The sequence below is a fragment of the Epargyreus clarus genome, unplaced genomic scaffold (assembly GCF_041222505.1).
Source record: "Epargyreus clarus isolate Ecla_fem2 unplaced genomic scaffold, WU_Ecla_fem_2.2 ptg000022l, whole genome shotgun sequence".
Taxonomy (NCBI): domain Eukaryota; kingdom Metazoa; phylum Arthropoda; class Insecta; order Lepidoptera; family Hesperiidae; genus Epargyreus; species Epargyreus clarus.
The window spans coordinates 2570491-2597317 of record NW_027332229.1 but is presented as its reverse complement, the minus strand read 5'-3'; the positions used below and the strand labels follow the sequence as shown (position 1 = coordinate 2597317).

At 40.7% G+C, this 26827-nt stretch overlaps 2 protein-coding genes across 2 annotated transcripts in view; one reads left to right on the top strand and one right to left on the bottom strand.

The window, feature by feature from the left end:
- The window catches only part of LOC140751252 (uncharacterized), a 110269-nt gene that overhangs the window by 54805 nt on the left and 28637 nt on the right, over window positions 1-26827 (bottom strand). The gene's annotated exons all lie outside the window — the stretch shown is intronic.
- Window positions 356-26827, top strand: Klp64D (kinesin-like protein 64D). The gene is made up of 13 exons (XM_073085248.1): window positions 356-516; window positions 929-1141; window positions 19772-19977; window positions 20526-20656; window positions 21090-21289; window positions 21767-21964; window positions 22631-22761; window positions 22845-22897; window positions 23211-23344; window positions 23686-23762; window positions 24131-24311; window positions 25047-25283; window positions 25730-26827. The coding sequence occupies exons 1-13, from the start codon at window positions 511-513 to the stop codon at window positions 25880-25882; spliced, it is 1920 nt and encodes a 639-aa protein (XP_072941349.1). The 5' UTR covers window positions 356-510; the 3' UTR covers window positions 25883-26827.

The window sequence follows — 26827 nt, the reverse complement described above, 5'->3', positions numbered from 1 at the left end:
TATTTTTCACACATTCTATTAACAATAACTTTGATAATTTGTTAATAAACATTGCAATTTTATGTCTATCTCGAGATAGTTTTAATAACAAGAGTAATAAAAAAATATATATACAATAAAAGTTACATGGTAGCTTTAAAATGAATATTTGGTAGAAAATATTTTTCCTTATTACAGCTGTACAAAAATGTTTTATATTTATTTATGATATGAAATTAAATAAACAACTTGTATACTTAAACTACCATGGTAAATTAATGGTATTTAAAAAATAATGGAAAATTTCAAGAATTCGCAATGGTAGGTTTCTTGGTATCGTGTAGACAACACTGCAAATCTCAATCTGTCATTTCATTTCGTTCGTGCGAAGAAGAGGGAATTCGAGGCCCAGGGAAAAGTAGGTCGCCCGTATTGATTTTTACCCAATATTCGACAAACAAAGACGTAACTCCGCTTTGTGCGGTAATAAAATATATGTTTGCGTGATCTCGTCGGAGGAGAACGTGCAAAATGCCTGTAAGTGAATTCACTTCTCTTATCATGTGATTTCCGGAAACCGTGTACTATTTCATAACTCATCATTTCCTTTCTGTAGGTGTTCATTGCGTTCCGATTAGAATTATTGCGAATTTGCCAACGTTGCTAAAACCGTTTTGCGTCTGGTGCGCCCGTCCATTTTGGTGAATAGCGTGAAATATGGTTACTGGTTCTATTTCGATCTGTTAATTCTAATAAGTATGAGTCATGGAATATTCGTGTCAGGGTCATATCCAGTGCGGCGGTCTGCAACTACGCATTTGATTTAGTAGGCGACTCCGCGGTGTTTTGGGCGGACGTTCTTTTTTTAATTTGCTTCAGTTAGTGCTGTTGGCAGAATGAGTTGGCTGTATGAGTTTTTTTTTTAATTATTTTAATTTTGGCGGTAAAGGATGCGGAGTTGGGCGCGGCGACGGTCGAGAATGTTCGCGTGGTGGTGCGAGTACGTCCGATGGACCAGCGGGAGAAGCTCGACGGGGCATATAGCTGCGTGTCGGTGGATTCTATTAACAACTCCATCGCGGTGACGAGGAGCAACGTGACGCCGCCCGAGCCGCCGCGCGTCTACGCTTACGATGCAGTATTCGATAGCAATACGTCACAGGTATTACAGCTTTTTCCTCCTAAAACATTTATAGCAATCATTCTGTTCTTGTGGGTTCATTTTATTCTTATTGGAAATAATTTGCGCCTTTTAGCGATGATTTCCTTTGTTCTCTACTATACCTATATCTATTCACTACATAATTCTTCTTTAGAATATTAGTATAGAAACTATTATAAAGTAACAAAAGTTAGATTTTCCTCTAATTCTAATAAAAAATTTGAAACCACACCTTTCCAAACTATGTATATTTTTCTATTGTTTCAAATATGACTTATTAGATCTGAAGCAACACTGGAACGTTCCAACTTAGTCCTCAGTGGTAGCAGCACATGTGTAACCAACCTCTGATAGAACATGGTTGTATCTGGGTTTGATTATAGTTGTCCATATTCGGCAGTAGCCGCTTACCAGGTGGGATGCATGTTCATTAACCCCTTTGTATTATAAAAATAATGGTAAAGTATGGTAAGGTCATAATTGTGATTAAACACACAACCGGAGTCTGTAAGAAGTTAGAAGAAGAAAGAAGTAAACAGAAGATAACCCTATGCCTCTCCCGTCATTCCTCTTGACTGTGGATTTGCCACCTCAGTCTTGTCGAATGGTGGGTGAGTTGTATGGAAACCAACACAGAAGAAAGAAGATTGAAGAAGGAAAAGTTACGCTCACATCATTCCTTTGTTCCATCAACATTGGTAATTAAAAGAGTATGTCAATAATGTCCTTCATCGAATTCTGAATCGAGCGAACATTTTAATATCAAATTCCATTTTAAAACAATTCTTAAAGTATGGAGTTCAAATTGAAGAACTGCCCCCCAGCAGTGGGCATTATTATGAGTACTAGCCCACAAAAAGATATATCAATGCATGTCAACTGAAATGTTCAATGTTTTTTAATATCCCATAAAATTTCTTTTTAGAATGGAATTATCACACAAAATATTCAAAGTGGGAATGTGTTAAAAAAAATACACACTAATTGCTATTGCCCAATTAATTTTTTTATGATAATAAATGATAAAATAATTTTGGTAACCTAATTTTAGTTTTTGACTTTCACAATGAATTTAAAGTGAATTTTGAAAATTATTTCATACAAATTGATTTTGTCCAAATTTCCAATATTTGATCAAATGTTTTATACAACATATATGAAAAGTGTTTGATATACAAATTACATTAAATAATTATGCACGCCCTATTAAGTGATTGGCGAATGTAACAATTAAGAAAGAACAATGGTCATTCCGTCAATATTTAAGGTTGTTGTGACGTCATTGCCATATAAATAAAGCATACGCCCTCTCCCCCTCCAGCCACATCTCACAAATTTTGCGAAACTGTGACGTCATATTTTTACTACGCTTCCTCGTCTTTCCACCCTTACATCCCCATTAAAGAAGAGAAGAAAACAGAAGAACACTAGTATGACATTCTAAATGCATCTTGCACCCGTCGGGACGTAGCCAACAGGCGACTCTCGCGGTGCAAGGCCTAGACACTCAGGTGCTCAGTGCATGAAGAATGTCACGCTTATTATCGTCTGGAGAAGAACAGAGAACAGAACAGAAGATTTATATTTGTATGTGTTCCTTTGGAGGATTTTTCGACGTTACGACTTTGTATGTGTATGAAAGAACAATTTATCTCTTGTTTTTAAGTCTAAAAGTTGTCTTTGAATTCACTTGATTTTTTTATGCTGTGACCACACTTGGCGTATGCCCCAAACTCTAAACCTCTCCAAACGCACAAAGGCAAACGTGTAGATATGGACTTTATATGTGTATAAAACACCAGTTTTGTCTCATGTTCCTAAAAGAAGTAAAGTAGTCTATGGATTGAAGTGAATATTTTATGCTACATCCACACTTGGCGCTTGCCGCAAACCTCTACAAACGCACAAAGACAAACGTGTGGGTACGTCGCATGCGCTTGCGTCTTAATTTGGTTCAAAAGATTTGTGCCAAAAATAAATAATCGACACTCCATCGAATCGGCTACAAGTGCTTGCAAAGCTACACGAACCAAGTCAAACATCCACACGTTTCAATTTGTACTGGTTTGTTAAGGTTCAATGTTTTATCGACATCGATATTTCAAGTATATGCAACGGTTCGAAATCGATATTTTAATCGATTCCTTTATCTTTGCATCGCTAGACACAACAAGAATTAGAGTAATGGGTCATTTATTTTTCCTGGACATATATAAGCAAACTGAAATTGCAAGTAGTTGCAAAATTATTTGTCACATATACATTACACATATTCCACAATCCACATTTTTTCCAGTTATTTGTACATAGTATGATACGTAAGAAAAATTGATGAACTAATAATGCCTTCTGTTTGGCTCTGCTATCTGCTTGCGAATATGAAATAATTTGTACAAACAGAATAAACGAAATTAGTAAGAAACATACAATTATATAAAAGTACTGTAATATAAGAAACATTTACTGTATTTACAAAGTCTACATTGTGATTATTGAGCGCGCGAGGATAACAAAATAAATATTTTCACATGGCCTCTAGGGACTCCTTATACGTTATTGTGTACGTAAGTACTCGCGTAAGTAGTTTCACTTATTTACCGTTTTTAAAAATAATAATCTTTTAGAAACAAAATCTTATAATAAAAATGGTACGAAATTATACGATACGACACGGTATAATTATGTCGTTTATTATATCCGACCTTGTGAAAGTAGCGGTTGGTCATATTATCGATAGCTATACTTCTATACTAATATTATAAAAAGGTAAAGTTTGTAACTTTGGTTGTCTGTTTGTATGTTTGTAAGTTTTGTCTTCGGAAATACTCAACGATCATGAAAATTCTTTTACAAAAAATAAATAATAAACGCTTTCTACACTCACAGCCCCACACTAGGATTCCCTGTGTCGTGTCTGCCATGGACACATACATAGACAAATACACAAACACCCAGACCCAGAAACAGAAATCTAAATTCATCATTTAGATATCTGTCTGGCCGGGGATCGAACCCGGGACCCTTTGCGCATCAGACCGGTATGGTGACCGCTCCGCCACGCGGGTCGTCAATGACCCATTCACGTCAATGACAATGACAAAAGCTACACTATTCAGGAGTTCTATGGCCTATATTTTATTATGATTATATAAAAAGCGGGCGAATCCGCAGGTACTGCTATTAAATCAATAAAGTCACTTTCGAGCAATGGCGCCGGACTTACCGCCTCGTTAGATGTTACACATATTAAAGCAACGGTCAGCAACCTTTTACATCAATACAGCATCATGTGAAAGTAGTCTGAAATTTTGATGATGAACATCAAAAAGTAACCATCAACTGCAATTTGCCCGAAATAGGGCCGTGGGCCGCAATGAGGATTTCTTAGATCCATGGGACACGTGCGGTCCGCGGACCATGCGTTGCTCACCTCTGAATTATAGTATTTCTCATGGAGTGATACTAATGATGTGCCGAGTCGGCCATTTTTGGTATTCGAGTACTTTAGTACTCATATAAAAAAGAATCGAGTCAGTACTCGAGTCCAAAGTATTCACAAAGTACTCGAGTACTTTACACAACATACAGTCCAATAGCACGGAAAAACGCCACTCACTACACAAAATTAATCAAGTTTTTACTTGTACGAGTAGTAGTTGTAGTGTACGAGTATCGTCAGTATTCGAGTACCAATAGTGATACTCGAGTACCAGTAAACTCTAGTATCACTATTGGTACTCGAGTATGCGAGTTTATGTAAGTACTCGAGTACTGACTCGAGTCCACCTGACTCGGCACATCTCTAACTGATACGATACCGATATGTCGTCGCCGACACATACGTCACCAACATTATCTTGAAAATTTTACGCACGGTACTATACCGATATCGCTTATCTGTTCATTGAACAGGAATTTCTCATTACGAATCAATTTGCAGTGACGTCATAGAATGACATGGAGGCGTGCGATCAGAGATGTAGGTTTCTTAATTACGCGCATCTTGTACGCATATATTAAATCGGAATTTAATTACATCACGTATCCTTCATTATATGTACCGAATGTATAGAGCGGATGTAGTACTGAAATGTCGGCGTCGGTGTCGTGTCGGATAGTATAAAGGGCTCTCGTCACAGTTCAGAACCTTACGCTGAGTCCGCACGTGGCGTTTGCTCCAAACTTCAAACTGCAACAAAAGTTTAGCTTGATCAAAAGTTATGTTACATACAAGCTTGCAAACTTACACAAAACATTAAATGGTCTATCCACACATTTGGATTTGAGACGGTTTGGGAAGCATGCGAACACGGCATTATATTGATTACTTTAGTTTGTCTACTAATGACAAAATGCTACCTTTCAAAGTATAATTACTTTAATATACTAAGTTCTTATACAACTTATGAAAAGCTACGCATTTATGATCAACATTTTTTTATAATATAGGAGTAGCAGACTATGAAAGACATGCAGTCCGCTTGTTGGTAAGTGGCTACTGCTAGACATGGACATCTGTAATCAACCGCAAATAAAATTATATTCCTTCCTGAAGTAGCGCCACTGCCCCAGAGGACTAAGCTGGAATACATAGGAAAAGTATATCTCCCTTACCACCGAAACAGAACACATTGTTCTGAAAGGAGTTATTAAATAAAATTATAGCGGCATTAACCACTTTTAATTACGTAAAAACAAGGAGCATTGTCTTTGAATTTTGTATTACTCATTGACATAATAATCATTGGTGTCTATCTAATAATATTATAAAGAGTAAAACTTTGTTTGTTTGTTTGATTGTAATGAATATGCTCAAAAACTACGGGACCGATTTTAAAAATTCCTTCACCATTCGAAAGCTACATTATCCACGAGTAACATAGGCTATATTTTATATGAAATATATTTGACAAATAGATTTTGAGGCGGTACAAAGTTTGCCGGGTCAGCTAGTTACTCAATAAACGTCTAAAAATGATACTACTGTCTTAATAAGGTTGCTACCAAAAGTTTTATTCCGGAGGACGATTAAAACTAATTACCAACTTTTTTAAGTACATCCTTCAAACCAGAACATAGCAGCTTGACTCTAATGTTATATGTCAGAAATAGGGAATGCCTTCGGTTTCCTATAAGAGTTCTACCAATATTAAATGTTATGAAGTTACCCGTTTAAATTGTAATTCATTTTAAAATAGAAAATTTCGGTTTCGAAATAAATAGGTTCTGAAATTTGTCGGTAGAAAACAAACATTGATTGATCTGACAAGAATCCTACTTCACGTCGGCCACGGATGTTACCCCCTGACGACTATGAACGCCTCTGGTTAATACGTATCCCTTACCACACCCTTCAACACCTCTGCTTTTTCAAAGTTATGTGCATATTAGAAATTAATTATCACTTGCTAAACGGTGAAGGAAAACATCGTGAGGAAACCTTACATGAGAGATTTTTGAAGTGCGTATTGGTATATGCACTTGGCCAGCGCGGTGGACTATGGCCTAATCTGAGAGGAGACCCGTGCCCAGCAGTGGGACAGTAATGGGTTGATGATGATGATACGACACCCTTCAAAGCGGAACACAGCAGCACTGCTGTTATTTCACAGAAATAGATGTGGCGTTGTTGCCTGCGGACACCGAAGTCGAACAAGAAAGGTTTTTGCCACCAAATTAACATTATGAAAAAGACTAAAGAATTGAAAGAAAGATGGTACTTTTGTGATTATATTTTAGTTATGCCATACCTTTATAAACATGAACTTGAGGCTATAAAATGCCTAACCAACAGCGCTGCATAATCAGAAATACGTAAACGGAGATCGCATATTAAATTTAAAATACTCGACGCAAAATGGCGTAGTATTTCGCACGCATAACGTATCTCCCCTACGTATTACGATTCTACATTATAGAGAGTAAAATCGATGTTATGTTGGAGATATAAGGCTTAAAATACACTGTGCGACTGGGACATAGCGCGTTTGTGCTGTTAGGTTCTTCGCCACGGCGGACTAAATTGAATGTTGTGGTAAAGATATAAGGTTCAGAATACACTGCGATTGAGGGGTGTATACAATGTGTAGTTAGGTCTTTTTGCCTCTAGACGTCGCTATCGATTGAGCGTCGCCCCTCTCCCCGCCAGTATTAGGTACCCGACGCAAATAGGTTAAATGTAGACTTAGATTGTATGAAATGTACAGAATAGGTACGTTCGCTTGCTGTTTCGTTGTGTGACTTTGGATAGGAAAGATTATCATTCTTCGGTTGTATTATTTAGATTAATTGGAATAAATGATGGTTGAATCCTTTGTGATAAATCCGGAGATACCACCGCCACACCTATTTGCGCCTAATATAGTATTAAGCGCTTCTGTTTTTCAGTTAGGGTGTGATAAGGGAGACAAAATTTTCCAAGGCGTTCTGACTTAGTTCTCAGTGGTAGAACGCATCTGTGGCCACGTTCGGGTGTGAATCTGGTTTTATCTGGAGTTGATTACAGATGTTCATGGGCGGCTGTAGCCATTGACCATCAGAAGTGCTCTCCAGTTTGTTACTTTTCTATGAAAATGTGAATATTCCAAAAAGTTTCACGGGTTTAAAATGTAATTCATTCGCTTACAAGGGACTAAGAACCATAGTTCAGTCGTTATAGTGACGATTTATACTGAGAATTAAAAAAGAACAGAATATGCATAATACGAACGAAATATTTCACTTTTTCAACATTTAATCAATTAATAATTTTTAACAATATTTCAGAACAAGTTAAAAAAATACATACAGCTGAAAACAGTTCCTATTCATTTTGCGAATTTGTCAAAAAAATAACTACTTCTGTACTTTAGTACAATGATAAATCATAAAGTATGAAAGACAGGGGGAAATTTGAGGTTACTTTTTGTAGGTGGTAGAACCCTTTGTGGTTCGACTCCGGCGGCGCCACCGCCACACATATTTCTGCCTAATAACAGCAGTGTTAGGCGCTGCTGTGTTCCGTTTTGAAGGGTGTGGTAAGGGAGACATACTTTACCGAGGCGTTCCAGCTTAGTCCTCAGGGGTAGCGGCGCATCTGTGGCCGACCTCACGTAGGATCTAATCCTATCTGGGGTTGATTACAGATGTCCATGGGCGGCAGTAGCCACTTACCATCGGGTGCACTGCATGCTCGTCTGCTACGCGTATATTATAAAAATAAAAAAAAAAAATAAAAAAAGGTACCCTAAAGCCTGTTTTATGCGCATCGGTATCAATATTGTCGATACTTTTTTCTAAATATATCCGTATCATATCGTCAGAAGTGCGTATCGATGCGTGCCTGAAATTATGTAGCATTAAAGTAACATTAGGATCTTTGACTCTTAAAAAAAGATTCAAAATGACCTCTTCTTCAAAACCAGTAATGCGCCACTTCAGTGTTACCAATGTCCATAGTCGATGGTGACTACTTTCCATCAGGTAACCTTATCGTTACGTATAATTTTAAAAACAGCATACCTTTTTTTTTGTTTGACGAGGGGGAAACCTTCAACCTAAACCTTCAACTCCTAACGCGATGCCCTTCTATCGGGCTCTGCCCTGGGGGAGCAATTTACACTCCTCTCACATCCCCTGGCGATTACAGCGATATGCGACCACACAAACCGCTGTCCTTCCCGGGGTCGCTTGCTGGACGGTTTGAGCTCGCACTCTTGCCGCCCGCAACCCCGGAAGCCCCTTTTAGTCGCCTCTTACGACAGGCAGGGGATAATATAAAACAGCATACCTACCTAAGTTCTGTTATTGGAGAATATATAAATTTATGAAATCTATTTACTGGCCATTTAACTGACGCTTACTTAACTCAAACTGCTACACCGACGCGGTTTTTATTGCAAAAACTAGTCAGTTCTATAAATAAATCTAAGGAAACAAAATGCATCTGCATTGGCCACGTCATTACTCGTATATATTATAAGCAATATGACTAACGTAGACAGTGAGATCATAATTGTATATATAGTACATAATACATATTGTATGTATACCTAGAGTCCAAAGACCAAGCTTTGCGGGACATAATTACAGATAAGTAAAACTACATGGTTTAAAAGTGGTCGGTCTGTTCGACTCCGGCGGCACCACCGCTACACCTATTTCTGCCTAATAACAGCAGTGTTAACCGCTGCTGTGTTCTGGTTTGAAGGGCGTGGTAAGGGGGACGAACTTTTCTGGGATATTCCAGCTTAATCCTCAGGGGTAGCTGCGCATACAGATGGCATTACAGCCCCGTGGCTGACCTCGGGTAGAAATTTAATCTATCCGGGGTTGATCACAGGTGTCCATGGGCGACAGTAGCCACTTAATACCAGGTGGACTGCATGCTCGTCTGCTACTCCTATATTATAACAAGTAATTAATTTAAAAAATCAAAAAACCCAACTGCCCCAAAAAGGCTGAATATATAATGTATGTGTAATCTTCTCTTAATTTCCTTTATTTTTACATCGTACTCGATAGGTTTGATGAACTTTTTTTAAAACGTGTTACTATCCCGTGAAAAGATTCACCATTTCCGGTCTATAAAATATATAAATCCAGTAATTCAAAGTTTCGGTCATTATTTTACCTCGTTAGAGGTAGAATTTCATTATTTTTATCCAACAAGCCTGATACAAAATTTTATAGTGTTTGCTTCAAAATTGACGGTTGTTCCAATGTACTTTTAACCCTTATTTTACCCTCTACGGGGTTGATTTTTCGGATGGGGATAAATATGAGCGTCCTTGTTCCTATCCAGAAAGCCAAATACAAAATTTTATAGTAGTTGCTTCACAATTAAAGGATTTAAAAAAAACTGTTTTTCCCTATTTTACCCTCTGAAGGGTAGAATTTCCAAAAGGCCTTTCTTAGTACTTATACAAGCTATATAGAGAACCTATGTGAAAAATTTCAGAACTGTAAGGTCCTTAGTTTAGGGCGTACGTTAATTTCTGAAAAAATAAAAAGTCATTTAGTTAGTCAGTCAGTCAGTCACCTATCTGTTTTATATATATACAAATATGTTTTTATAATCTCCGTTTAATTTCCTTCCATTTGATACCCTACTTGATAGGTTCGGTTAACTTTTTTTTTTACATGTGTTACTATTTCGCGCCAAAAATCCGCCATTTTGTTTTTTTTACTAACACCTATCTAAGGACACTCGGGTCATTGAGACAAATATAATGACACCTTAACTGTTGAAATTCATCCAGCCGTTTGTTAGATCGGATCAAATAAAGAAAGACAAACATACAAGATACGCGCGAAAAACATAACCCTTCCTTGGCAGTCGGGTAAAAATGGACTATATAAAAAAGCTTATATATGAGGCGGATGGCTGTAGACTGCATACTCGTTTGCTATTTTTGGCTTTTCACATAACCATCGTCTACTCTGAACTGCAACCTTCAATCAAGTTACGAATCCCTCCAGTCTAGTGAAATAACAATCAACTACCGCGGATTCTATATATTTCATGTTCTAAGGTGTTATAATTAATTTGTCATTGGTTCGGAAAATTCACCTCGTGGAATAGAAAACTACTGAGGCGGAAAATTACCTATTAATTATTGTTACCTTCCCTTGGGAACCTTTCATAATCATAATCATAATTCTTTATTGCATAAATATGGTATTACATAGGATGTTGTACAATTTATAAAGTTCAAACATATTTCACCGGGTAAGGTATGCAATTTTAAGTTTTAATTTGAAGTTTTACATACTAAGTATTAATCTACATTACCTTAAACACGTTACACTAATTTAACAAATAATTCATGTTAGAAAATGGAATACAATATTATGTCAATGTTATGTCAATTATAAATATTTATGTCAATTCAGTTGGTATTGGCCTAATTCGCGATTGTTCCAATTTGTGTAGTCCAATTTCATTGTGGTTTGGTCCAAGTCGCGATTGGTCCAATTTGTGTAGAGTCCAGTTTGATTCACGTTTGGTCCAAATCGCGATTGTTCCAATTTGCGTGTAGTTTAAGTCAATTCTGGGTTTTTCCAATTGATCTAAATAGTGTAGTCCATTTGAGGCTAAAACCAATTCACGGTTGGTCCAATTTCTATATGGTCCAATTCGCGGTTCGTCAAATGTGTATTTACCGGGGTAATCGAATCGGGATTCGTTGTTGGTTCTATTTGAATTTTCAATTTGCGTTTACACCAATTCAGGGTTGGTTAAATTCGCAGTTGGTTCTACATGCGTTTAATTCAATTCATGGTATGCCTATTTCGTGGGTATGTATATCTATTCAATTTTTGTCCAATTTACGGTTGGTCCAATTTGCATTTAAACTAATTCAAGGTTGGTTCAATCTGCAGTTCTTTATGTGTTCTCAATTCATGTTTGAACCAATTCATGGTTATTCCAATATGTTTTTTGTCCAATACACGCAAATTAGACCAACCGGGTCCAATTTGCGTTTAATCCAATTCACGGTTGGCTAGATCCGCGATTGGTCTATTTTACTTTTGTGTGCAATTTATAGTTGGCTCTATTAATATTTTTTCGAAAGTAAACAAATATGATTTTTTATTTAATGCCCGTTTTCACTGTATATTCCAATTTCATTTTTTGAAAATCTAAGCCAAGCCATTATTTGTGCCTTAAATTCCTACTTCCATACTCATCTACTTCTCTTCAAATACATTTACTGTGCTGTAAATATGTACTGCAGTATACAATAGATCAGAACAAGACATTTTTTAAATGATATGGAAGTAACAAACGAGCTTCCGGTATACTTTTCGTTTGCTATTAAACGGAATGGAAGCTCTGGACATTTGAAACCAGAAAAATAATTATAGTTTAAAAACTAAAAACCACGCTAAATCGCACAAGGAAAATCGTCAATCCTGATTCCTGACGATCCTGATCAGGAGAATGGGATAAATTTTTAATTCATCGGACCGTTCAAAGTGGGTAAAAATCGAGTTCAATGATTCCGCTACATACATACATACAAGTCAAGCAAATTTTATATATAAGATTATGAATAATTATTATAATCCATATATCCAGGGGGCATTCGACCACCTGAGAATCTGCCCGGGCAAAGAGGGTATCCTCGAGACCCGATTTTCCTGCCCACCGCCCTTATGTTGACAATGCCAATATATGTGCGCCCAGGGAGTAAGACATCCCATCTTAGCTATCATAGTATGTATGGTAGTTGAGCCTTGTGGAACCATATTCGTTCCACCTTTCATTATCACACTACGATCACTCAAAGCCAAGTTCCTATTACGTAACGCGAGATAGGCTCGCAATCAATAGTTGCAACGCGCCGAGGCCGCGCGCCGTCCCTGCTCCACTGACCCACTTGGACCTACCCACCGGGGACAAAGAGATCTTAGTTTGGTTTATGACGTGGATATTGTTAAAATTGACAAGTGCGTCGACGATGCTTCTGTACCCGTAGTATGAGGTTTTATGTTGAACCAAAAATGACTGTTTTTGTATTTGTACGTATTGCTCATACATTTCTATTCAGTTCTGATATAGACCGCTAGGGGCGCTGCTTTTTATATAAACGTAAAAACTCATACTAAAGGTCCACCAACATTTAATTTGTTTTTACTAACATCCCAAAGAAGGGAGGTTATGTTTTCGACACATATTTTTTATGTATATCCAGCGATTTTTTCACGATGCCGCAACCAATCGACTTGATTCAAACACCATTGTATGCGGCTAGTTTCACAGGGGCTCCCATTACGTGGAAATTTTCGCTAGTTTCCCCGGAAAATCGGAAAATCCTGATATCATAAACTTAAAAACTCGAGTATTTCTTTCGAATAGTATTTCTTAACCAATTTCAATTTTCTTGTTTTCATTTGAAAGGGTGCAGGGGTTGCAGTTCTTTTCTACCTTGACATGGATATGGTGTGATGAAGTGGATTTGAGTTATGGGGTGAGTTCCACCCTCTCACCACTACATCACTACCTCTGTTTTTTCTTTATTTTCAGTCCGGGGACAAAGAGATCTTAGTTCTTTTTATGACGTGGAAATTGTAAAAAATGCCAAGTGCGATCGACGATGCTTCTCAACCACCGAAAATTCATTTTTTTTGACGTGACAACGTCTTATAATTCGATGGAGCCGGCTGCACGTTACCCCGCTCTGAGGCGTTCCATTTAAGGCTTGAAGTGCAAGCGAGAGCGGAACGAGCGACAAAGAGGCACAATCGGTCTCCGCGTATTTACCTCCTTTTCTATATCCATACAATATCTATCAAACAAAAAAAATTAAAATTTTCTTTTCAAAAATGCAACCATTCCATCAGTATTTTCTTATGACGTTATCACGTTCAACTATCGTCAGTAAACCGACTTTACAGACTACCGATTCTTTTTCAGTATTTTTTTTTTATAATATAAGAGTAGCAGACGAGCATGCAGTCCACCTGATGGTAAGTGGCTACTGCCGCCCATGGACATCTGTAATAAACCCCAGATAGGATTAGATATTCCTACCTGAGGTCGGCCTCAGATGCGCCGCTACCCCTGAGGACTAAGCTGGAATGCCTCGGAAAAGTCTTTCTCCCTTACCACACCCTTCAAACCGGAACACAGCAGCACCTAACACTGCAGTTATTAGGTAGAAATAGGTGTGGCGGTGGTGCCGCCGGAGTCGAACCACAAAGGGTTCTACCACCTTCAAATTTGTTATCATAACAGCTATAGAAGAGTATAATGCTTCTGCACCACTAAAGTTTCATTTATTATTTGTTATTATAGCCGCCCTTGAATGCATTGTGAAAATTTAAACTGTCTACCTATTACCGTTCAATAGAAATAGCGATTTCGTTTATGGCGACCCCCAACTTGAAGATTCATCAATTCGTCAACCCATTACTGTCCCGCTGGGCACGGGTCTCCCCTCATAATGAGAAAGATCAGGCCATAGTCCACCGCGCTGGCCAAATGCGTATTGCCAAGACTTCACATACATTTGAGATTTTTTTGATATAAATCTCTCAGGTATGCAGGTTTCCTCACGATGTTTTTCTTCACCGTGGAGCAAATGATAATTAATTTCTAATACGCATTCATTTTCGTCATTAAACACTTCTTTACAAACCAAAAATAATCTATTAGCTCGACGATACAATTCACAAGTTAGATACTTAGTTCACTTCTATCGGCAGTCCCCAAAGGCTGCTCCGTTTTTTTTTATTTTATGTTGAGATTTTATCTACCGTCGCATTAAGTCGCGGGGAGAAGTGACCCGGTAAACTGGGTCACGCTCTATGTGGGTTACAGCGGGGCGTGGACTACGATGCAGTACTCAATGCAAACGCCCTTATGTTTTCCTATTAATTTCATGTACAGCCAGCTTCAAAAGTATATGAGCAGGTTAAAACTACCTGTACACTCAAAAGATCATAAATAGCTGAATACCCGTAGCATCATAATTAAATGAACACTTACACGTCAAAAGTAGCTTTTTCTATTATCACAGTTCAGTAAAAAGGGTGTAAATGCCGGTAGACTTACAGAGGTGTAGGCAGATTAGACGTAATAAACATTTCATGTTGCCTTTGTTCAAATAGAGTTTGTTACAGATATCCTTAGGCAGCATATAAGATCGACTGCAAGCCCGTTTGCTATTTCAATCTTGTAAATTCAATCAATCTTCTCTTTGTTTCGTCACAATAAGTTGCGGGTGAAGTGACCCGGTAAACTGGGTCATGTATAAGTTCCCTGTATAAGCGTACACATTTTCTGCCTAATAACAGCAGTGTTAATTGCTGCTGTGTTTTGGTTTTAAGGGAGGCATACATTTTCAAGGCGTTCCAGCTTAGTCCTCAGGGGTGGCGGCGCATCTGTAGTCGACCTCGGGTAGGAATATCTAATACTATCTGGGTTGATTACATATATCTATGGGCGGTACTAGCCACTACCATCAGGTGGACTGAATGCTCGTCTGCTACTCCTATATTATATTTAAAAAATGTGAATCTTTTAAATTCAATCAATCTTCTCTTTGTTTCGTCACAATAAGTCACGGGGAGAAGTGACCCGGTAAACTTTGTCACGCTCTATGTGGGTTACTGCGGGGCGTGGACTACGATGCAGTGTTCTGTGCAAGCGTCCGCTTTAGTTGTACTTACCTTGTATTTTCCCTTAATTTCATATACCTCTTTTATATTTAATGAAGCAATGATAGCTTAGTTGTTTGAAATTCTATCTCTACTGCCAAAAGTCGATCCGAGACGTGCGTGTTTAACAAAAGTAGTAAAATTAGAATGATTCTACTTGAAGATGCACCACCGACAAGCTTATTTCTATTGTCGCAGTTCTTACCTTTCGGTTCAAGGGTGTAAATGGCAGCTCACTTACAAAACCGACTTAGGCAGATTAAACTTAGGCTGTGATCTACTTCAAGGGATAATGTTGTTTTATATGGAGGTGGTCACAGATACGAAAAGGCGGCAGTAGCCACTTACCATCAGGGAAACTGAAGGTCCGTCTGCTACTTCAATCTATTAAATTCAATCAATCTTCTCTTTGTTTCGTCGCAATAAGCTACGGCTCCCCGTGACCCGGTAAAGTAGGTCACGCTTCTATGTGGGTTACAATGCGGGTACATTATTTCTGCCTAATAACAGCAGTGTTAATTGCTGCTGTGTTTTGGTTTAAAGGGTGAGGTAAGGTAAACATACTTTTCCGCTGCGTTCCAGCTTAGTCCTCAGGGGTGGCGGCGCATCTGTGGTCGACCTCCGATAGGAATATCTAATACTATCTGGGTTGATTACATATATCCATGGGCGGTACTAGCCACTACCATCAGGTGGACTGAATGCTCGTCTGCTACTCCTATATTATATTTAAAAAATGTGAATCTTTTAAATTCAATCAATCTTCTCTTTGATTCGTCGCAATAAGTCGCGGGGAGAAGTGACCCGGTAAACTGGGTCACGCTCTATGTGGGTTACAGGGCGGGGCGTGTGCTACGATGCAGTAGTCTGTGCAGACGCCCTTATTTTTACTATTAAATTCATGTACCTACCTACCTAATTTTATAAAACACTGACAGCTACTAGGGCTGTTTGTCCACTGCACCGTCACCTAGCCGATACCGAGAACAAGATTATTTCGGGCGATTTTAATTATGTCGTGACGGCGATAGTTTGTCCATTGCGACCGATATCGGCGGTTTATTTTGTTCCAGCTGTCACTCTTGTGACGGCTGTGTATGGACAAGTTCCAATGTGTTTTACATTGCCGGCACATCGGCCTGTCAAAAACTCGGTGCCGATCTACTCGGTATATCGGCGGCCGGGATGATGGTGCTCGGGTGACGGACGTTCGGTGGACAAGCTGCTATAGTAAATGTATGTGCTCTACTTCGGCGCCGTCATTAAATATCGGTATCGGTGGTTGGTGGACAAACAGCGTAAGCTGTATTATTACTTTTAGCTTTACTACTGAGTAATGCTAAAAGTCCAAACACTAGATGAGCGTTTCTAATTTTCTATTACCTATTTTTCTTCATCGCCTTTTTCTATTACCATAGTTCTTGCGTTTTGGTTCAAGGGTATTTAGGGTTTTCTACTTCAATATATTAAATTCAATCAATCTTCTCTTTGTTTCGACGCAATAAGTATTTCTTCTTTCTCTTACGTATTGTTTCTTATGCTATTATTTTATAACGTATTTTTTTTTCTTTTCTTTTGTTTGTACCGCTTTTATTATTTTCTGCACAGCCAAAACGTTGGCTGGGAGATAATGCTTTTAGCATTAAGCCCGACTTTTGTTCCATAATTATGTTTTGGTTCAATAAAGTATAATAAATAAATAAATAAATAAGCCGAGGGGAGAAGTGACCCGGTAAACTGGGTCGCGCTCTATGTGGGTTATTGGGCGGGCTGTAGGCTATGCAGTGCTTTGTATAAGCGAATACAGTTATTGGTTGAAGGGTGTGGTAAGGGAGACATACTTTTCCGACGTTTCAGCTTTGTCCTCAGGGGTAGAGGCGCATCTGTGGGCGACCTCAGGAGTTTAATCTTACTTGGGATTGATTACATATGTCCATGGGTGGCTGTGGCAAAATCCGTTTACTACTTCATTTTTTTAAATTCAATCAATCTCCTCTTTGTACTCGTACCGTCGTAAGAAGTCGCGGTGAGAAGTGACCCGGTAAAGTAGGACGCTATATGGGTTACAGAGCGGGGCGTGGACTACGATGCAGTGCTATGTGCAAGCGATTACTGTTTAGTTTATCTATAATTCATTCCATGTATGTACGTATTAACTTACTAGGAAACATTTTTATAAAAAAATTCTCGACGGTTGGCTAGTTGGCTCGCACGTGAAAAAATGTTTCGAATAATATTTAAAAGTCTGTCACGACATCGCTTTTCTACCTAGACATACGAGTAGGATCATCATGAAAATTATTGTGTCTATCATCTAATTTTTCCTTTATTATTATTTTTTTAACGAGGGGGAACCTTCAAAAGGTACCCGGTGCCGTGTAAGCGACACAGGGTTATATGGGACTCTTACCGCACTAACATCCCCCCGGTGGCCGTCCTCGGCGCTGCGTTGAGGTCTCCGCGATCCCCAACGGAACCCAATCGAAGTCCTCTTAGCGCGTTGCCCCCTCAGGCTTCGCCGAGGTGAGGTTGACGCTCACCACACCGTCTGGTGTGCACGACGGTGTACCGTCCGCAACAAGGGAAGCTCCGTTTTAGTCGTCTCTTACGACAGGCAGGGGATACCGTAGCCCTATTCTGGCCCTATAAAGATCAAAATGTCAATTTCTATTACTCAAAAATTGTACAATTCGATCTTTGGTAGTCAAAAATCAACATATTTTCGTCAATCCTAACCAGGTTTGTTACTTATAACCAACGAGCGAACAAATAACAGAATAAAAAGTCCATAAAAATATTAACCTAGTATCATTCAATATAATTCCATCAAAATCTACCGACATCAATATAACTCGTAGGCTGTGTAAATTCAGTTTTGATTCGCAGCGCTGTAGTGACCCGGTAAATTGGGTCAGGCCTATATGGGGTAGGGCGGTGCAGGGTTGGGCCTCTAGCGGCCGCGCGGTTACAACTTCTGCAATGCGACCGGAAGCTTTAAATAAGATGTACTGAATAATATCTTCGCTCTTAAACTATATACATAAATATGAATGTTTGTCTGTATGTCCTTTAAAGAATCGTAAACTATGAATTTGATTATGTGATGATCTTTAGCAAAGTTGTTGTGCATGCGCCTACAAAGGTTTTTGAGTTGGTACGACAAATTTACCACAGATAGCGCCACTGTCATTCGAATAAAGTACAAATTAACCGACTTCAAAAAGGAGGTGGTTCTCAATTCGGCCAGTGTATTTTTTTTACACGAATTACTCCGCCGTTAGTGGACCGATTTTAATTATTATTTTTTATCAGTTATATGTATGTCATGTTATTTTTTCCTACTACATAGTTCAGTATAACTCGTAGGCTGTGTAAATTCAGTTTTGATTCGCAGCGCTGTAGTGACCTGATAAATTGGGTCAGGCCTACGAGTATATGGGGTAGCGGGGCGGTGCAGGGCTGGGGCCTCTAGCGGCCGCGCGGTTACAACTTCTGCAATGCGGCCGGAAGGTTCAAATAAGATGTACTGACAAATGAATAACTTCGCTTTTATACTAGACATATAAGTAAATATCATAAGGCTTTTAAATAATGTTGTTAAGGAAATGATTAAGGTTTAAGATAGAAAAAAATATTAAAGAGACTCAGAATGATGACTCGTACATCAGGTCATATCATTTACAGTGTAAAATATTTTTTATATTTTTAGATGAACTAAGAATAATAGGTACTAAATTAAGTTAATTATTTGTTGAATGCACCTCATGTTTTTCGTTTTCCGCTATTCTACGACGCAGTTGTGAAGCAAACCCCAAAAATTTTCGAAATCAACTCGCCCCTACAGAAAAATAACTGAAACTCACTGAATGTAAATTTTAGCAATGTATTTTTTATAAAAAAAAACAGGGGTTGCCGCATTTTACAATACACAGTATATCGACAGTATTTATATTTTGGGTTTGTTTATGTTTTTTGAAATAAAGACTATTGTTTCAACAAATAAAACAGACAGACTCTATTTTTACTTAGTTATTATACAATCTTAAGGTCTTTACACATTTAACTGGAAACCAATATATTTACTGTCTTTAATATAACACATTTAAAATGTTTTATTTCGCTTGTTATTTGTACTTTATGTGGTTCAAAACAAATGTAGCTAGTAATAAAAACTTTATTTCTGTTATCTTTACATTAACCACTTTTGTCACTTCATTGTGTTTGGTATGATTGTAAATCCAAGATGGCCGTCACCACAAAATGGCCGAATAACCTTTTTTCATTGAAAAACTACTTACATTAATATTATGTGAAGTAAAAACGATTAAAATGTTTCAATCGAAACTTTAGAAAAAGATAAAAAATAAATATAAAAAGAATGACCATAAATATTGAAATATTTCTCAAAACATTATATCAATAAAAAATGCCTCATTATTGAACTATTTTCCAAAACTACATCAAAAAATATTCCATTGTTCCCAGATGGACATCTACGTGCAAACGGCGAGCCCTATCGTGGAGGAGGTCCTCAAGGGTTACAATGGTACCATCTTCGCGTACGGGCAGACCGGCACCGGCAAGACCTACACCATGGCGGGGAGCAACTCCGCTCCGGAGCTGAGAGGCATCATACCGAACTCCTTCGCGCATATCTTCAGTCATATCGCCAAGGCTAAGGACGATGAAAAGTTAGTATTGGTGTAGTAATCTTCATGGCAATGCGAGGTGGCGCCATATGTTTCTGAATCACGCTATCGACATTTTGCTAACATCTTGCATATATACAAGCTCTAAACAAAGACTGTCGGAGCACGGCCGCTGTCTGGGCTGCATCACTTAGCCCACAGGGAGATCTCTATCGAGATGGTATTTAAAGTTGATTAATTTTTCGAGCCATTTTGCTAAAGTTGTTGATGAGCTTCCTAGGTAAAACTCAAAAAGTGGTATGAAATTCAGCCTCTAAATAGGTGGGATATTATCTGATTCGAATCTCGGACTCCTCGACTGAGAGACCAAATTTCAAACCACTGTTGTTTACGTTGTTACGTTACGTTGTTTACGTCAACTAATCAACATAAAATCTATCACTGTTGTTTTAGTTAGATTGGTTTCTAAAGCTGATTGAATTTTTGAAACGTTTCATAAAATGGTCGATGAATTAGCGAAAGGTTACACACGTTAGATACAGTGTTAGTTATTTGAATTTAAAAGCTTAGAGTGCGGTTTGTATTTCTAGATTCCTCGTATGCGTGACGTACCTGGAGATTTACAACGAAGAAGTCCGCGACCTGCTTGGGAACAACCCGCACCAGAGCCTGGAGGTGAAGGAGAGGCCTGACATCGGCGTCTTTGTCAAGGACCTTACTGGTAAGGACTTTATAATATAGGAGTAGCAGACGAGCATGCAGTGCACCTGATGGTAAGTGGCTACTGTCCAAGGACATATGTTATCAACCCCAGATAGGTTAGGTTAGGATAGACCTGAGGTCGGCCACAGATGCGCCGCTGCCCCTGAGGGTAAACTAGAATGTCTCAAACAAGTATGTCTCTCTTACCACACCTTCAAACCATAACACAGTTGCAGTTATTACGCAGAAATAAGTGTGGCGGTGCTACCGCCGGGGTAGAATCAGAGAGGATTCTACAACCTTCAAATTCAGAATTCGACGATGATTGAAGTAGTAATATTACTACCACTATTCTTGCATCGCTACCTCTTCATATATTGATTTACTAAACATATCTAACAAGTCCTTCAACCTCCTAATCCTAACATCCTAATCCTAACATCTTATTCCAGGTTACGTAGTCCACAACGCTGATGAGCTGGAGAAGATAATGGCAGTAGGCAACAAGAATAGGCACATTGGAGCAACAGCCATGAACATCGAGAGTTCTCGATCCCACGCGATATTCTCGATCACGGTCGAGAGCAGCAAGCGCGGGGAGGACGGGAAGATGCATGTTAAGATGGGGAAGCTGCACCTTGTTGATTTGGCTGTAAGGCTCAATGCAATGCAATTTATACTCTTACGTGATATTTTTCATTACAGGGAAATGGCAAAGTAGACGGGAGAAATTTCAGAGTGGCATATTTAGGCAGAAGATTTACATGGGAGTCCTTTTCTCTCCGACAAATTTCAGAAGAAACCATACGATATGAACAAATTGTACCTTTTTCACCGATTAACTCTTTATAGGGGCGACGAATTCATGCTATGCAATGTTAAATAAAAATTGTTCGCTCAAAATATTTATTTTTGAAAATATAATCATATCAATAATTAAAGCTACCAATTTTCGATCTGGCAATACCATTCCTATGAAAGAAATTAAAAACCTGCATATCATGAGGACCCTGTACATAGCAAAACGTCTCAATTCCGCGATAAATTTAGTCTAAAATCATATGATACCATATCTATTCGCAAAATTTGCAGCTTCCAAATACATAACAAAATATGGTTTTTTCTCCAGGGTTCAGAACGTCAAAGCAAGACCCAAGCGACCGGCACCCGGTTGAAGGAAGCGACCAAGATCAACCAGTCTCTGTCGGTGCTGGGCAACGTGATCTCCGCGCTGGTGGACGGCAAGTCCACGCACATCCCGTACAGGAACTCCAAGCTCACGCGCCTGCTGCAGGACTCGCTCGGCGGCAACTCCAAGACCGTCATGGTGAGTCACGTCACCAACATTCTTCCACTTTAGACCATCATTGACAAATGTCTTACCAAATACACAAAGAACAAAGTCATCCTTACACTTTATCTTGTGTCGTTGTGCTCTTTCCCACTCAAATATATCTCTATGTGCCGTCTTCCTCTCAAGCTGTTTATTTATCGAATTCATTTGCTTCATTTGCTCATTTTCCAATTTATTTGCTCTGTTTCGGACCTCTCGCTACGTCTTTGCTCTTTCTTCCTCGTCTTCGCATACACACTATTTCTCTCTCACTCTCTCACCACCCTTTCACCATCCATCCTTCCCTTTTTCTCATGGCAAGCGAGTCTACTACATCTACCTAGGTAAGTGGTCTGCTTGAACTTTTGAAAAAAAAATCGCGTCCCATCATTTGATCTTCACACACTTTTTCTCTATATGTAGCTTTCTCTCTTACTCCACTCCACTTAAGGTGTTCTTTATGTTCTGTACATCCTGTCGTGTGCCCCTTTCCGCCCCTCTCACGTCGGCGTGTTCTGTTTCTCTCGGTTTCAGCGTTTCGGTCTCCGTTCTCACTCTCTTACAGTTCATTCTCTGCCTATCATGTATGTCATATGGTTGTTATATGGTTTTAACGAAGTGACTTTGATCTTAGGACCTTAAAATCTTTATTATTTTCAGATAGCGACAGTCGGCCCAGCTGACACGAACTACGTAGAAACGATCAGCACTCTCCGATACGCGAACCGCGCGAAGAACATCGAGAACAAGACGCACGTCAACAGCGAGCCCGGCGACGCTCTGCTCACCCGGTATCATACAATAATGAACTTGAATGAGTAATGAACGACATAAAAGTCAATGGTTTTGGATAAAATGTTGATTATTTTTTCAGGTTTCAACAGGAGATCGATCAACTTAAAAAGCAACTGGAGGAATCAACTAATGGTAAGTTTTGAAAGTGATAAAACCTTCTGTGGTACGACACCGGTGGCACCACCGCCACAACTATTTCTACCTCATAACAGCAGTGTTACGCGATGTTGTGTTCTGGTTTGAAAGGTTGATAGGATGTAGTAAGGGAGACATACTTTTCTGAGGCGTTCTAGCTTTGTCCTCAGGGGTAGCATCTGTGGCCGACCTCAGATAGTAATATCTAATTTTATCTGGAGTTGATTACAAATGTCCATACGGCCGTAGCCACTTATCATCAGGTGGATTGCATAATCGTCTGCTACTATATTATAAAAAAAAATTCTAGAACTGGAAGAAGAAGGTGACGAAGAAGATCCAACAGAGGAAGAGTTGACAGACGACACGCTGACCGACCCCGAGCTGGACTCGCTGGACCCCGAGGAAAAGAAGATCAGGCGCAAGATGAGAAGGGAAGAGAAGGTAAGTTGTTATTGTGACTTCCCGCAGCTCGGCAAGAGATGGCGCCACATGATTTTAGTCAAAGGTGGTTCGACTCCGGCGGCACCACCGCCACACCTATCTCTGTTATAACAGCAGTGTTAGGCGCTGCTGTGTGCTGATTTGAAGGGTGTGGTAAAGGAGACACTCTTCCGAGGCATTCTAACTTAGTTCTCAGAGGCAGCAGCGCTTTTGTGGCCTTCCTCAGACAGGAACATCTACTCTCTATCTAGGGTTGATTACTGATGTCCATGCAGCAGTAAGCTCGGTTGCTACTCCAATCTTATGTGTATAAAACAAATATTTTATATGTTGTTTCACAGGAGAAGTTGAACCGTGAGAAGGCTCACCAGGCACGCAAAGTTTTGGAAGAAAAGAAGGCGGAATTGCAAAGAACCAAGTAAGAATATTATATTATGGTATTACCAAAATCCCCTCTCCCCTTCTCTTTACCGTTTTGAGACTTCCAGTATAGCGTGGTTTTATAAAAATAAATAGTCTAGAAATCGTCGTCAACTTCTTCCCATGAGTTTCTGATCTCGAATCCTTGAATTCCATGCTACGGCCATGTTCCAGTTGGACTTTAGAGATCTCTTTGAAAGAATCCTCCATATTACCCTGGTGCATTTAACGTTCAGTGCACATTTACGGTGTCATTTTTATTTGTTGTTTTATAAAATTCACTCTCATCATTTTTCCCAAACGCCCCTAAAACAGTGTACCTTCAAAAAGTTCCTCAATCAACTTGTTCTTTTTTTACTTATCCAGGAAACAGCAAGAGGAACTCAAGGAGAAGCTGTCCCGCCTGGAGTCCAAGGTGTTGGTCGGTGGAGAGAACCTGCTGGACAAGGCGGACGCCCAGCGCCGGCTGCTGGAGCAGGCGGCTAAGGAGCTAGAGCTGCGGACCCTCAACGAGCTGCGGCTGCAGGAGGACCTGCAGAAGAAGGAGGTGGGTGACTGACCAGGGTGCTGTTTGTGAGCACCTGCTGGAGCAGGCGGCCAGGGAGCTGGAGCTGCGGACCCTCAACGGGCTGCGGCTGCAGGAGGACCTGCAGAAGAAGGAGGTGAGTGTCTGACCAGGGTGCCGGTGGTGAGCCCCTGCTGGAGTAGCGGCCAGGGAGCTGGAGCTGCGGACCCTCAACGAGCTGCGGCTGCAGGAGGACCTGCAGAAGAAGGTGGTGGGTAACGGGGCCAGGATGCTGGTGACAAGTGTAGGAGCTTGGAAAATACAGGTTGGATTGTACCTAAGGAGTGACCTGATGAAAGGTGGTAGAACGAGTATAGATCGACCTGGTGGTACCACCGTCACACCCATTTCTAGCGTGAAGCAGTTCTGCGTTTCCGTGATAGGGTATACCGGCTAACTGGTATGGATACTAATGACTATTAGTCCTCAACAGTGGCACCGCATCTGTGATCTTCTTCAGGCGGATTTCCTGTTCTACTTGGACTTTATAGAAGAATGAATGACACAAATTAATTAATAGAGAGATTTAAATGAGACAATTTTATAATATCTACTACAACTTTGACCACTTTATTTAGAAGTATCAAAACTTAATAAATTCCATGTCTGTCAGGTAACATATAATTATAGTCTATTTTGTGCTCTGTCAGATATACAATGATATATTCTACTTCGTCCTTGAACCAGATTTAATTTTAATTTCTTTATCGTCCGCAGGCGGAGCGTCTGGACCTGGAAGAGCGCTACTCCAGCCTGCAAGAAGAAAACGCCGCGAAGACCCGCAAGCTGAAGCGAGCTGTCCAGCTGCTGAGCTGCGCCAAGGCCGAGCTGGCAGACCAGCAACGAGAGCAGCAGAGGGAGATGGAGGGTATCCTGGACGCCGTGCGAGCACTGCGCAGGGAGTTGCAGCTGGCCGACCTGGTGCTGGACGCCTACATCCCCAAGGAGTACCAGGTGAGCAGCAGGAGATGGAGGGCATCTTGGACGCCGTGGGCACCCTGGATCAACTTGTTTGTCTAGTAGTAAATTGACTGGATGGACAGACACGTTAGTGATACGATTAGGAATTCGTTTTTTTGTTTTTTTCTTTCAAAACATTATAAATTACGAATATGTGTTACATGTGTCATGAATATGTGTTACATATTAGTAATAATCATTATTAATTTGAATATGTGTTACAGTCGATTTTTAACATTATTATTAATATGTGTTACATGTTTTTATTGACAAAAACATTTATTTATTTTACACTAACACATGACATGTTACATGTGTCATAAATATGTGTTACAGGTTATTATACTCATAAACATTTATTCATTTTACCCAACACCACTATAATCAACATGTGTTACGAGTGTTATAAATATGTGTTACATGTGTTCCGTGTGTTCCAGGCGTTGATCGAGCAATACGTACACTGGCACGAGGCGCTGGGCGAGTGGCAGGTGCGCTGCGTGGCCTACACCGGCAACAACATGAGCGCGCCCGCGCTGCCCGCGAGGAGCAAGCCCGCGCACGTGAGTACCGACCGGGCACTGACTGACTGACCGGGCACTGACTGACTGACCGGGCACCAGGCGCTGGGCGAGTGGCAGGTGCGCTGCGTGGCCTACACCGGCAACAACATGAGCGCGCCCGCGCTGCCCGCGAGGAGCAAGCCCGCGCACGTGAGTACCGACCGGGCACTGACTGACTGACCGGGCACTGACTGACTGACCGGGCACCAGGCGCTGGGCGAGTGGCAGGTGCGCTGCGTGGCCTACACCGGCAACAACATGAGCGCGCCCGCGCTGCCCGCGAGGAGCAAGCCCGCGCACGTGAGTACCGACCGGGCACTGACTGACTGACCGGGCACTGACTGACTGACCGGGCACCAGGCGCTGGGCGAGTGGCAGGTGCGCTGCGTGGCCTACACCGGCAACAACATGAGCGCGCCCGCGCTGCCCGCGAGGAGCAAGCCCGCGCACGTGAGTACCGACCGGGCACTGACTGACTGACCGGGCACTGACTGACTGACCGGGCACCAGGCGCTGGGCGAGTGGCAGGTGCGCTGCGTGGCCTACACCGGCAACAACATGAGCGCGCCCGCGCTGCCCGCGAGGAGCAAGCCCGCGCACGTGAGTACCGACCGGGCACTGACTGACTGACCGGGCACTGACTGACTGACCGGGCACCAGGCGCTGGGCGAGTGGCAGGTGCGCTGCGTGGCCTACACCGGCAACAACATGAGCGCGCCCGCGCTGCCCGCGAGGAGCAAGCCCGCGCACGTGAGTACCGACCGGGCACTGACTGACTGACCGGGCACTGACTGACTGACCGGGCACCAGGCGCTGGGCGAGTGGCAGGTGCGCTGCGTGGCCTACACCGGCAACAACATGAGCGCGCCCGCGCTGCCCGCGAGGAGCAAGCCCGCGCACGTGAGTACCGACCGGGCACTGACTGACTGACCGGGCACTGACTGACTGACCGGCCACCAGGCGCTGGGCGAGTGG

Excerpts from the sequence above, each read along its gene's own strand:
- Klp64D (XM_073085248.1), top strand. Across the intron at positions 20,657-21,089 it reads CTTTGTCAAGGACCTTACTG|GTTACGTAGTCCACAACGCT; the intron begins GTAAGGACTTTA and ends ATCTTATTCCAG. Across the intron at positions 21,965-22,630 it reads GCAACTCCAAGACCGTCATG|ATAGCGACAGTCGGCCCAGC; the intron begins GTGAGTCACGTC and ends TATTATTTTCAG.